This window comes from Stigmatopora nigra, chromosome 3, assembly GCF_051989575.1.
Source record: "Stigmatopora nigra isolate UIUO_SnigA chromosome 3, RoL_Snig_1.1, whole genome shotgun sequence".
NCBI lineage: Eukaryota > Metazoa > Chordata > Actinopteri > Syngnathiformes > Syngnathidae > Stigmatopora > Stigmatopora nigra.
Genome location: NC_135510.1, coordinates 318,738 through 330,080, shown reverse-complemented (window position 1 = coordinate 330,080; position 11,343 = coordinate 318,738). Strand labels below are relative to the sequence as shown.

The 11,343-nt window shown below is 41.1% G+C and overlaps 2 protein-coding genes across 5 annotated transcripts; one reads left to right on the top strand and one right to left on the bottom strand.

Moving 5' to 3' along the window:
* Nucleotides 1-1,179: 1,179 nt before the first annotated feature.
* On the top strand, nt 1,180-6,958 carry LOC144194820 (gamma-crystallin C-like). Of its 2 annotated transcripts, none has more exons than XM_077714145.1 (6): nt 1,180-1,259; nt 1,405-1,453; nt 1,633-1,754; nt 4,963-5,098; nt 5,286-5,425; nt 6,729-6,958. In XM_077714145.1, the coding sequence occupies exons 1-6, from the start codon at nt 1,216-1,218 to the stop codon at nt 6,859-6,861; spliced, it is 624 nt and encodes a 207-aa protein (XP_077570271.1). In that variant the 5' UTR covers nt 1,180-1,215; the 3' UTR covers nt 6,862-6,958. The 2 variants fall into 2 exon arrangements, with proteins under 2 accessions (XP_077570271.1, XP_077570272.1); XM_077714146.1 differs by having other exon boundaries at nt 1,199-1,259; nt 1,352-1,453.
* A 394-nt stretch (nt 6,959-7,352) lies between these two features.
* Nucleotides 7,353-11,343, bottom strand: LOC144194819 (uncharacterized). Of its 3 annotated transcripts, XM_077714141.1 has the most exons (12): nt 10,925-11,339; nt 10,792-10,831; nt 10,545-10,713; nt 9,880-9,968; nt 9,723-9,817; nt 9,506-9,660; nt 9,378-9,450; nt 8,612-8,645; nt 8,484-8,508; nt 8,339-8,415; nt 7,876-8,272; nt 7,353-7,796 (listed from the first exon to the last, which is right to left on the bottom strand). In XM_077714141.1, exons 1-12 carry the CDS (start codon nt 10,966-10,968, stop codon nt 7,657-7,659), a joined length of 1,338 nt encoding a protein of 445 aa, XP_077570267.1. In that variant the 5' UTR covers nt 10,969-11,339; the 3' UTR covers nt 7,353-7,656. The 3 variants fall into 3 exon arrangements, with proteins under 3 accessions (XP_077570267.1, XP_077570268.1, XP_077570269.1); XM_077714142.1 differs by lacking the exon at nt 10,792-10,831 and having other exon boundaries at nt 10,925-11,343; XM_077714143.1 differs by lacking the exons at nt 10,545-10,713; nt 10,792-10,831; nt 10,925-11,339 and having other exon boundaries at nt 9,723-9,799; nt 9,880-9,887.

The window sequence follows — 11,343 nt, the reverse complement described above, 5'->3', positions numbered from 1 at the left end:
CTCTCTCGCTCTCTCTCGCTCTCTCTTGCTCTTGCTCTCTCTCTCACTCTCTACACCGTCAACATTAGTCAAAGAGAACTTAAAGGTTGGCCTACTTGCATTCCCAGACCCATAGAATTGTCTGACCTGTAGCTCTGCTGGCCTGGTCAGATAGGCACCACTGTGACTCAACACGTTGAAGCATTCAGGACATTTACTGCTTTCATTAACTCACAATCACAAAACACACATCCAAACTCGCACTTACACACACACACACACACACACACACACACACACACACACACACACACACACACACACACAAGCATGTGTGGTCATATACACACCCCTGTTTCTTTTCAATTGGGCTTCAGGTTGGTGAGAATATACTTCAACAATTATGACATTCTCCATTTAAAGTAGATGAAGTGTGAAAATGTGCTGTGAGTAACATAGTTTTTGTAGCAAGCATATTTTGCCACTGTTAGTCCTGCTAAGAAATCCAGCACGTTTCTGTATCAACAAAACCAGTAGCAAAGTTCAACAAATCTGGAAATTTTCTGCTGGATTTGTTGTTTTTGTATTGGGTTTCCTTGCAGGGAAGTCTTAAACTTCAAAGATGAGCATATGACGTGTCCCTACGCCTGCGACAATGCATTGTGGTGTTGCCAACTCGAAATTTGATTGGTTAAAGCAACAGTCTTATCAACGCTTGTTTAATGCAGCAGAGCCCGCAGAGCTGATTGTGAAGGCCTAAGGTGAAGGTGGTAGTGGTGGTGGTGGTGGTGGTGGTAGTAGTAGTAGTAGTACTGTTTTTTTTCCACTGCTTGGGTTCTCTACACAGTACATACAGAGGGTCATGGCCAGTTCAACAACTGCAGTGGACAGGAACTCAGGCTTTACACACAAGGTATGAATAGAGACAATATCATCAGTTGTATTGTTTACTGGCCCTTCTACAAAATGCTGAATTGTAAACACTAAACAAGCTAGCATGGCAATTTTCTGTTAACACATGAACATGTTAGAATGCTTCTCTCACTGTCACCTTGTTGCACATCTCTATTATCTGACGTGTTCATGTGGACAGAGAAGAGAATTTGGGTTTCAGTTTTAGCATATCAATAGCCCTGACCTCTGTTAAAAGAACCACATTGAACTTTCTGGTAGTTGTCAGCCTAACCCCACCTGCTCTATTTAAGGAGCTTTTTTTCGTGGCCTCACCGGTCTGACATGAACATCTTTACTAGGGTCCCAGTATTAGTCCAACAAACCAGGTATGTTATTGTGGTCTGCAACACATGTATGCCTTCTGGTCTGATTAGAAGTGGTTGGTTCCATCTAGAAAGTGACAGAACTTTTTCTTTAGTGGAATGTTTTGAAGCTGTAATATTATGTGCTGAAAAAAATGTCTACCAACAGCAAGCTGGGGTCTGCGCTTCAACGTGCCTTCTATGGGTCCAGTGGGAGGGTGAGTCTTGTCACTGTGAATCTATAGTTATACGTCAAAGGACAATTTCCCCTCTTTGTTACTAGAGATGTTGCTATTTGTTTTTTTTAATTTGGAATATTAATGAAGTGAAAGTAAATTATTATGCGTATGGTATTAATAAACTGATGACCCATATTTTATCTTGTTTTCCTTCCCAGGTGACCCTTTTTGAGCAGCGTAACTTTGCTGGCCGGCACCTGGACTTGAGTTCCGACTGTGCAAGGCTCGGTGACAAAAACTTCCCAGAGAGATGTAACTCTGTACAAGTAGAGAGCGGAGCGTAAGTGCACATTGCCATCTTTAGGCAAAAAAGACATTCTGACGACTTCTAATATCAAGGGATGTAATTATAAAAGGCACCCATCACACAGCTCAGACATAACGCAATGCTAATGATATCATTACAGCATAGCCAATTTGTCCCATTTCTTTGTTGCAGTGTGTAAAGAATAATTTATTATGCGTGACCATGGACACGAGACTCACTTATGTTAAGAATTAACCAGAGCTGGTGCACTTTTGACCCCGATCCTGAGTGATTCTTGTTTTTGACCTTCTTGCCTTTGTTTTGACTTAGAATTTGTAAAATGTACTTCTTAGAGTAGTTTTACCAATCTATATTTTTTAATTAATTGAGTAGATTCATGATGGACACACGCTACTCTTTCTCTACACTAAAGTCGTTATATTTGCCCTAATTCCACAATGGCTCTACCAGTTTGACCAATGAGATGTTCAATCATTCATTCATTTTCAGAACCGTTTATCCTTACAAGGGCTGCGAAGGGTGCTGGACGCTATGCTATCCCAGCTGACTTTAGGCCAGAGGGAGGGGACACCCTGAATCAGTGGCTAGCCAATCACAGGTCACTGGTAGACACAAACAATTTCCGCTCACACTCATACCTATGGGCAATTTAGATTGCCCAACCACCCTACCATGATTGTTTTTGGAATGTGGGAGGAAACCAGAGTACCTGGATAAAACCCACACAGACCTGGGCAGAAGATGCAAACTCCCCACAGGAGTACTGACCTGGTTTCAAATCCCCAGAACTGAGGCCAATGCGCTAACCACTCATTCGGCCAAGCTGCACATCAGTGAGATGTCGCAACAATAAACATTCATTCTTTTATTCATTTTTTGAACCGCTTTATCCTCACTAGAGTCAATTGGTGGCCAGCCAATCACAGGGCACGAGGAGACAGACTACCATTGACACTAACACTCATACCTAGTGGCATTTTAGTAAGTCCAATCAGCCTACCATGCATGTTTTTTGAATGCGGGAGGAAAGCGTAGTACCTGGATAAAACCCACACAGGCCCGTTGCAGAACAAACTCCACACATGTGGACTGACATGGATTTGAAACCTGGACCCCAGAATTGTGAGTGGCTGATGCCTTAACCACTCGAACAGCCGGGTTACCAAACAATAAACAGGCGACCCAATTATCAATTACAAGCAAGGTGCCCTGCTTCGCTGATACCAACAGCTTTAGAACCAAAAGACAATTGATGCACTATTTAAAAAAAGAAACAATTTAAATTATCTTTTGAAAAATGAGTGTTTAACAAATAAAATATTGAGTTTATAAACCAATAACCCAATGAAGTTTTGGCAGGGAATACGACATATTACCAATTACAATGACAATAATGTCTGTTAATGCAGATGCCTCACTAGCTGAGGAACTGAACCGTTTCTTTGCCCGCTTTGAGACTGATAAATCAGACCCAGTCTCAACACCCCGACTACCACCCTGCAGCAGTACACAGAAGTTTCAGGAACATGAAGTGAGACTGGTAATGCAGTCTGTGAACACCAGGAAGGCTGCTGGCGCCAACAAATTACCTGGGAAGGTGCTCAAAGCCTGTGCTGACCAGCTGGCTGGAGTTTTCACCAAAAAATTCAATTGTTCCCAGCAATAATCCACCATTCCGTCCTGCCTGAAATCTGCCACCATTATCACTGTCCCTAAAAAGCCAACCATTGACAGCCTGAATGACTATTCCTATTGCACTAACGCCTGTGATCATGAAGTGCTTTGAAAAGTTGGTCGGCCGCCATATTAGGAATACAATCCCTCCCTAAGTTGACCTTCACCAGTTTGCTTATAGAGCATGGATGCTATCACCATAGCTCTACACACAGCACTGAGCCACCTGGAGCACCATGGGAGTTACGGAGGCTTTTCATTGACTATAGCTCAGCCTTCAACACTATAAAAACGGACTATCCTCTTCCATCTGCTGCTGGATAAATAACTTCTTAACCTACCGACCACAAACTGTTAGACTTGGTCCCCACCTCTCTTCCTCCATTACACTGAGCACTGGCTCCCCTCAGGATGTGTACCGAGTCCTCTTCTGTACTCCCTGTACACATACGACTCTACACTGACCCACCAGTCTAACTCCATAATCAAATTTGCTGATGACACCACTGTGGTGTCAGGAGTGGATGAGTCGGCCTACAGACATGAGGTCAACAAACTGTCTTCTCACACTGAACACCACGAAAACTAAAGAAAGAATCCTGGACTTTCACAAAAACAACGTAGATATGGCCCCACTCCTCATAAATGGAGCAAGTGTAGACAGAGTCCAGTCCTTTAAATTCCAGAGGGTCCACGTCACAGATAAGCTCTCCTATTCTACGAACACCACGGTAGTAGTGAAGAAGGCCCAGAAACGACTCAATTTTCTCAGGGTACTCAGGAGGAACAACTTGGACACCAAGTTTCAATAGAGCCACTGTGGAGAGTATCCTGGCATACCGCATTACAGTGTAGTACGATGGAAGCACAGCAGCAGACAAAAAGGCCATGCAGAGGCTGACTAACACTCGTTACCTTAGCAGAGCCAGGAACGTCATCGGGGACTCATACCACCCTGGTCATAACCTGTTCCAACTGCTGCCCTCGGGCAGACGCTACAGGTCTGACAAAGTATGGACAAATAGGCTTAAGGACAGTTTTTTCCCACACCCATCAGGGCTCTAAACTTGTAGTAACACGACACAATCCCTTCTGTGTAATAACTTGGAAGTAACATGGAAAGATGTTGCGCGGTGATCTGCCTCCTACTGGCTGACTGAAGGTAAGTGAAGGAGACAGTGTGCGGTAAGTGATCCGCTCGAGGGATGATGCAATGCATCCATCACAGCAGAATGCCAACAAGTCTGAGATTATCACTTATTTGGGCCTTTTGCCGGGAAAGCGCACCTTATGGAGAAGCACTACCAATTTTGTCATACGCAGAGATGGGTATGATGACAATTAGGATTTTGTTGAGTCAAAGAAGATGACAAAGCCTATGTCTGATTATTATTAAATAGTTGAGAACATTGCTAATTCATAGGCCGCCAGTGGCAAACAGTGAGGTCACTTGAATATTTGTGTAAAGAAATGCATTGACTTGCACTAATTTAGAGAAAACACGTTGAAACTTAAGGTTCAATTTCGACTCCCATCACCTTTCTAGATGGATTGGTTACGACATGGAAAGCTCCCGAGGTCGCCAGTACTTGTGGGACATGTCTGACCGCGGCGAGTATAACTGCTATGACAAGTGGTGTGCACAAGCGGATCACATTTCTTCAGTCCGAGCTGTCAAGCAGGTACACCTGTTCACATGGGCTCATGGTGGGCACAGATGAAATATCTCCATCACGCTGTAGGTTTTAGCTGAAAACTCAAACAGGAAGACGCCATTTATTGTGTTAACCCCATTTTCGAGAACGCTGTTATTTCATTTGAAAGCATGCGTGCCCAAAATTATTTCATTTAGACCATGTTTTTGTTTAGGACAACAACCCTGCCAAAGCACAGTTGTTTGAGCGAGCTGGCTATTCTGGCAAGAAGATGGAGATCCAGGATGACATTCCCAATTTAATGAGCCGTTACAGCCTCAATAGAATAGCCTCCATTCGTGTGCTGGGAGGAGCGTAAGTCCCATTTCCTCTAATTTTCTCAACTGCTTCATCCTCATTAGGGTCACGGGGGGTGCTGAAGCCCATCTCAGCTGACTCCGGGCCAGAGCCGTTGAACACTCCCTGAATCACTCGCCAGCCAATTGCAGGGCACTAGGAGACAGAAAACTAACACCCATATCTATGGGCAATTTAGAGTGTCCAATCAGCATGCCATGTTTGTTTTTTGGAATGTAGGAGGAAACCGGAGTACCCGTAGGAAACCCACGCAGGCCCGGGGAGTACATGCAAAGTCAGGAGCGTAAATACACATTTAAATTATTCCATCAGGATTAACATATTAAAAAGATAACTTTCCGTAAAGTTTAATCTCAGAGAGTGTAAGTACTGAAATACTTTAGAAAAATAATGAGTAGGGATTTTCCGGAACTGTGATCAGGATCCATTTCCGATCGTATGTATTGGAATCGAGTAAAATAGACCATCTATTTGTTCATTTTCTATATGGGTTATTCTCACGAGGGTCGCGGTGGTGCTGGAGGCTACATACATCTACTACATACATAGTCATATCTTGATATACGAGATTAATGTGTAATGTCGATTTACTCATATCTCCCATCAACTTTTCCCATAGAAATGAAATAAATACAAATTCATTCGTTCCGACCCAAAACAGGATATTACATTGAAAAAACTTTTTTATTGATTCTATTTCACCTCTACTCACAAAGTAACAAATACCATTTTTGTGGTTATGCTCTTCAATACTAAAATGTGACATTACCCGGTGCAGACAGACGGCGCAGAAGAGAGAAAGAAAGGACAGGAGAGACTTGACGGATGCGCTTGTAACATAACATAAACTTTAAATTTAACGTAAATTAATTTAGATTACTATACACATACACTTAAAAATATGTTTTAATCGTGTTACACGACATTTAAACCTTTTTGTACAATAAGTGAGGCAAAGAGGTTAATGTATTCCACCGCAGCTTTCGAGGCAGAACTTCTCCATGAGTCAGAATAGTATATTTGTTTTTTCCAGTTACTTGTTTTCTTAAAATTATCGAACCAGCCACGACTCGCTTTGAATAAACTAAATGAAAACAGAAAGTGTTTCAGTCAAATGATTCTTGAGCTGTGTGGAGATCCAAGATTCCCCCTGACTGCTGTTAAGGTTTGAATAACGCCTCACAACTTGGGAAATAATCAAAATACATCTGACTAAAACTGCATATATGTTTCAAAATTATGCAAAGGTTCATAGATTATTGATTTCTCCAATGCTTCTCTGTTTAACCTGTGTCTGTAGGTGGGTTGTGTATCAGGAGCCAAACTACAGAGGGCCTCATTACATTTTAGAGAAACGAGACTTCAACAACTCTGCAGATTGGGGCAGCCAGAGCAACACTGTGGGCTCCATAAGAAGAATCCGCTTCAGCTAATGCAGTTCATCTAATTTAAAAACTACCACACTCATTTTTATCAAAGTAGTTAAGTGGAAATATGAATAAAATGATTTCCATCATCCTCCCCAAATCACTTTGGTCAAAGAACTCATCTCATCTTCTGAACCGCTTTATCTTAACTAGAGTTGCGGGTGGTCCTGGAGCCTATCCCTGCTGACTCTTCTGGGTTTTGCCTTTCCGGGATGTCACTCTAACCTGGATGACACCTTTTTGCAGCAGTCTGTCAGATGGGTCTGAAATGTGGCCCAGATATGATTTGGAGACTAGCTCAAAATAGAATGAAGTGAGCCTTAAAAACTGGATTTAAGTAGGAATCCAATTGGAAATGAGATACGCCTGCAGTCTGATCGAAGCCCTTGTCATGCCTTGCATGTCTTTCGACAATGGGTGAATAATTCAAAACATTTAGGGCGCCCCCTCAGTTGAATAACATTTCCTTCTGCATGTTCACACTGATGCCAAAAAAATAGAGCAAAGTGATTTAATTTATTGATATCTAATTAAATCCATATATTTCTTTTGTGATTATTTACACATGCATTTATATATTTTTTGTATTTATAGACAATTTGACTTTCACTTTTAATTATGCATTTTTTAAATTTCGTCTTTATCAGCTTCGGACCTCCTTATGAATGTGTGCGTGTAGGGGAAAAGAAAAAAATAGTTGAATAAGTAGTAGGTACTTGAGTGCAACTCAACAATGAAGTGAAAAAGATACATTTTAGTAGAAGAGCAAGAGCTTGCAAGGAAAAAGCCATCTTCTTCCTCTCAATATTTCCCCTGGTTTTGCTGTTTCAGCAAGAGCAAAATGTCAGCTATTTCACGGGTTTCCACTTCCACAGGATTCATGGCTTGGTCTTGCCTGGGTTCTTTTGTTGAAGACTCCTCTAAAGGTATCTGTTGCTTGCCTATCAAGCCAAATGACACACTCAGTGGAATAACAGCGATTTCCGGAGATTAACTTCACGTTCACTAAAAATACATTACCTGAATTTCCATATTGTAGTGTTCTCTTAACAACTGTACTTTTGAAGATTTTGCTCATCTGGAATGGGGACTGTAAACTCATTTTAGGTTTACTCTTATGACTCTTTTGGAATATGCCAAAAGAGTTGGATTTGTTCTTTGAAGGGTTTTGCTGACACTTAGTAGCCATTTCCCCTAAAGGAGCTTCTTTGCAGCCAATGTGCTCCCTGGTGGCTTCTTGCTGTCCTGGAAAAGCAGTTTCAGTCAACAACCTGCACTGAGTGGCAACATGCCGTAACTGAAGAGTGGACCCATAGAGGGTTTGAGTTTCTGCGTCTGTCATTTCATTTGCCGCTTTGTTGCATTGACACACTTTTGCTCTTTGTGCAAATCCCAACTGATCATCACATTCTGCATCCTAATGAAAGATAGGAGATAAAGTTTGTGAATTCTTTGGCAAAGCAACAACAAGTTGGCAACTTACATCACTGAACTCTGAACTCAGGTAACCTCTCCTTAAAGGGGAAGTTGCTGAATACCCTCGATTGTTGAGTCGGCATGCTGTGTGTGAGGAAGGAACATGATTGTTTTTCCATAATGGATGGCTGGGTTGAATGAAGTGGACTTACTGAAGTTGAAACTGCAATCAGGAAGCTGTGAAGGAATTACAAACGTAAATTTCAATTTAAATTATTCACGACACAACAGTGCTACTATAGTGAAAGCTTTTAGAATTACTAAATTGCTATCTGCTTACCTGTGTACCAATAGGCTGTGCTTCAGGGACAGTTCTAATCACAAATGAAACAAACACATGAAAAAACAGAATGTTTATACATTGGGGGTATAATGGAACACTAAAATGGAATTTTGATGTGGTACAGTTTTTGAAGTGCTTAGTTCAGTAAATTTTTGGTATAAAAAGGCAAGGTAAAAAATACTTAAAATGCTTTTATTTTGTGTGAACAATAGAATCTGTGTAGTGTTCATAAAATTAAAACATTAAGATGTCAACTATTATAAATTGTTTCACATTTTGAGTCAACAAGCTAAATTATCAACTTTAAATATTTTGCAGCAACAAGCTGAAGATGGCAATTTTTCAGGGTGAATGTATGGGGAATTATTATAATTTTTTTCAAGTACGTTTTTGTAAAACCGCTCGTCTTCCCCATTTCGGCTCTAATCCGGATCGTCTCGGTCACTGGGAGCAGACAAAAACGTCATCGATGATTGCATGGTCGTCAGTCACTTCCGCCTTTTCACGATATAAATATGTAGTGCATCAGCAAGCAATGTACCAAGACAGTCGAGCTGTCAGTAACATCTAAAGAATCTTGAATTTAGTGCTTGCAAAAGGCGCACCGACTGATTGGGCACCCCGTCCACTTTGGAGAAAAAATGTCAGACTTTTAAGTGCGTCCTGTGTGTGTAAATATGTGCCCTGTTGTTTGTATGGTTTAGGGTTGAAATCATTTAAAAGGGGAGCAATTGGCCGAGGTTGACAGGTATGTGTTACTTACTGTGGGATAAAAGCTTGGTTTGAGGCGTCATCGTCAAGATATGTATTTGTCTTCTCAAGATCCGGATGTTGATCTAAATGGTTACAAAGAGTTATTAGTCCAATTTACATAATTATTGCTAAATTTACCATCAACGTCATCTTCATAGAGGAATTCTTCAAAGATATCCTCGTCACATTGCTGCTTGCTCTCTCTCTGCTTTTGAGTGAAGTCCACAGGGGATTCAAATTGGGACACATGGTTCATAAAAGGGTTTTCGGATCTAAGGTCTTGCACCGCTGCACTGTAGTAAGAAAAATATCAGTCATATTTTTTCAACCGCTAAAGTGGTCAAATTGTTCTTACTGTAGTGGTCCAAAAATGGATGTTAGAGGTATAGCTGGGGTAGAAGACAACATGAAGTCTTTGGTCACTGGTCCGGGCTCAGAAAAAGGTGGAAACTACAGAAGTTACTTAAAATATTTGTTAGTGAGTAATAACGTTATGCTACCATTTATGCTACCATGTTTTGATCCGAATGTGTTCCTTCCCAGGGTCTAGGGGACCACCTTGGAAATAGCTGGGCGTGCTCTTCCTGCTGGATAATGCTACCTAGAGGGAAAAATTCAATGTCATTTCCAGTTTTTCCATTTACAGTTTACTTGCATACTTGCCAGCGTGGCCTGACAAATGGGGCGAAGACGTGAAGAAGCTAACGGAGTCCGCAAAGTGTGGCGTGTAGTCGGGCGTGCCAGGGATTAGCGAGGACCGCTCTACAACTAATGACTTGAGACAGAAACAGCTTTAAATGTAAAAAAATGGTCACTTTCCCTTTTAGCAAATTTACTTTGTTACTTACTTCCTGAATTTTGGAGCCTGGCGGGATATCCCGTCTCATCTCACCTTGAAGACTAAAATGGTTGAGATTAAGTGATGTTGGATAGCTTTTCATGTAACTTTTGTACCTGCACTGCGATTGGCTCTCATCAAGACTCAACCGAGATGGAGAGCCAGGGCTCATTGGGAGTATCAATGGGTTGGTACCCTGCTTCTTCCCGCCTTTGGACCCCACGACTAATGCTAAACGGTCTGAAGAGATCATAGTAAAGATATTTTTTAAAAAAAGAAAACAACATACAGAGGCAGAAAAACAAATGTCTTGTTTATGAGTATGCCTCCAATATGTACCTTTAACTTCTTTCTTTTTAGTGATCTGGTTGGCCACATGATGTGACACAAGGTCCAAACTTGAAGTAGAGCTTGTTTTTGGAGATGAATTAATTGTTTTAGGCGAGGAAGATGTGTCAACTTCTTGTATATTTAGTTTATTTTGCATTCGCCTTTTTTCAAAGAATTCCTAACAGGAAAGAGTCATTAAAATACTGTTAAACGAGAATGTATCAAACATTTCATTATGTTAAGGGTACTGTTTTACCCGCTGCTTTATTGCATCATTTCTCATCATCAACCGGTGCCTGGAATGAAGTTTGCATTTACCATAGCATGCTAAACTAGCATAGTTTCAATTCATTATAATTTAATCTCAGAAAAACATTGAGTAACCTCACCTCGATCCACCAACCCAATTCATTTTCAGGGAAATTGTCAGCATAAAAGAAAAAAAAGTACATGTATATTTTAACCGTTGACAACTAATTTTCCATATTCAGCTACCACATGGCTCAGAAAGGCTTTTTTTGCAGGTGACGATCCCCGCGGTGCATTGTGGGTGAGACGCGCCATGCTAGGGGTTAGCATAGCGCGATCATTCTTGCTGTTATCCACCGCTGACAGAGGAGCTTATCTTTCACTGCAACTTTGAGAAAACCTGTTTTTTTTTTTGTTCAAAAGATGACACGTTGGTGTTTTGTCCAAGGCAGTTCTAGTAATTTGGGTCATTCCGTTGTAAAAATAAATAAATAGAATAAAAATAAAAAATAGCTAAGTGAATCAATAAGAGGAACTATACTGGCAACTGTGTGGTATG

Bases quoted from the DNA above. Each gene is read 5' to 3' on its own strand.
- LOC144194820 (XM_077714145.1), top strand. From the start codon at position 1,216: ATGAACATCTTTACTAGGGTCCCAGTATTAGTCCAACAAACCAG. The intron at 1,260-1,404 runs GTATGTTATTGT...GTCTACCAACAG, and splicing joins GTATTAGTCCAACAAACCAG to CAAGCTGGGGTCTGCGCTTC. The intron at 1,454-1,632 runs GTGAGTCTTGTC...TTTCCTTCCCAG, and splicing joins TCTATGGGTCCAGTGGGAGG to GTGACCCTTTTTGAGCAGCG.
- LOC144194819 (XM_077714141.1), bottom strand. From the start codon at position 10,968: ATGCTGACAATTTCCCTGAAAATGAATTGGGTTGGTGGATCGAG. The intron at 9,451-9,505 runs GTAAATTTAGCA...GTAACCATTTAG, and splicing joins CTATGAAGATGACGTTGATG to ATCAACATCCGGATCTTGAG. The intron at 8,509-8,611 runs GTAAGCAGATAG...ATTCCTTCACAG, and splicing joins CACAGCCTATTGGTACACAG to CTTCCTGATTGCAGTTTCAA.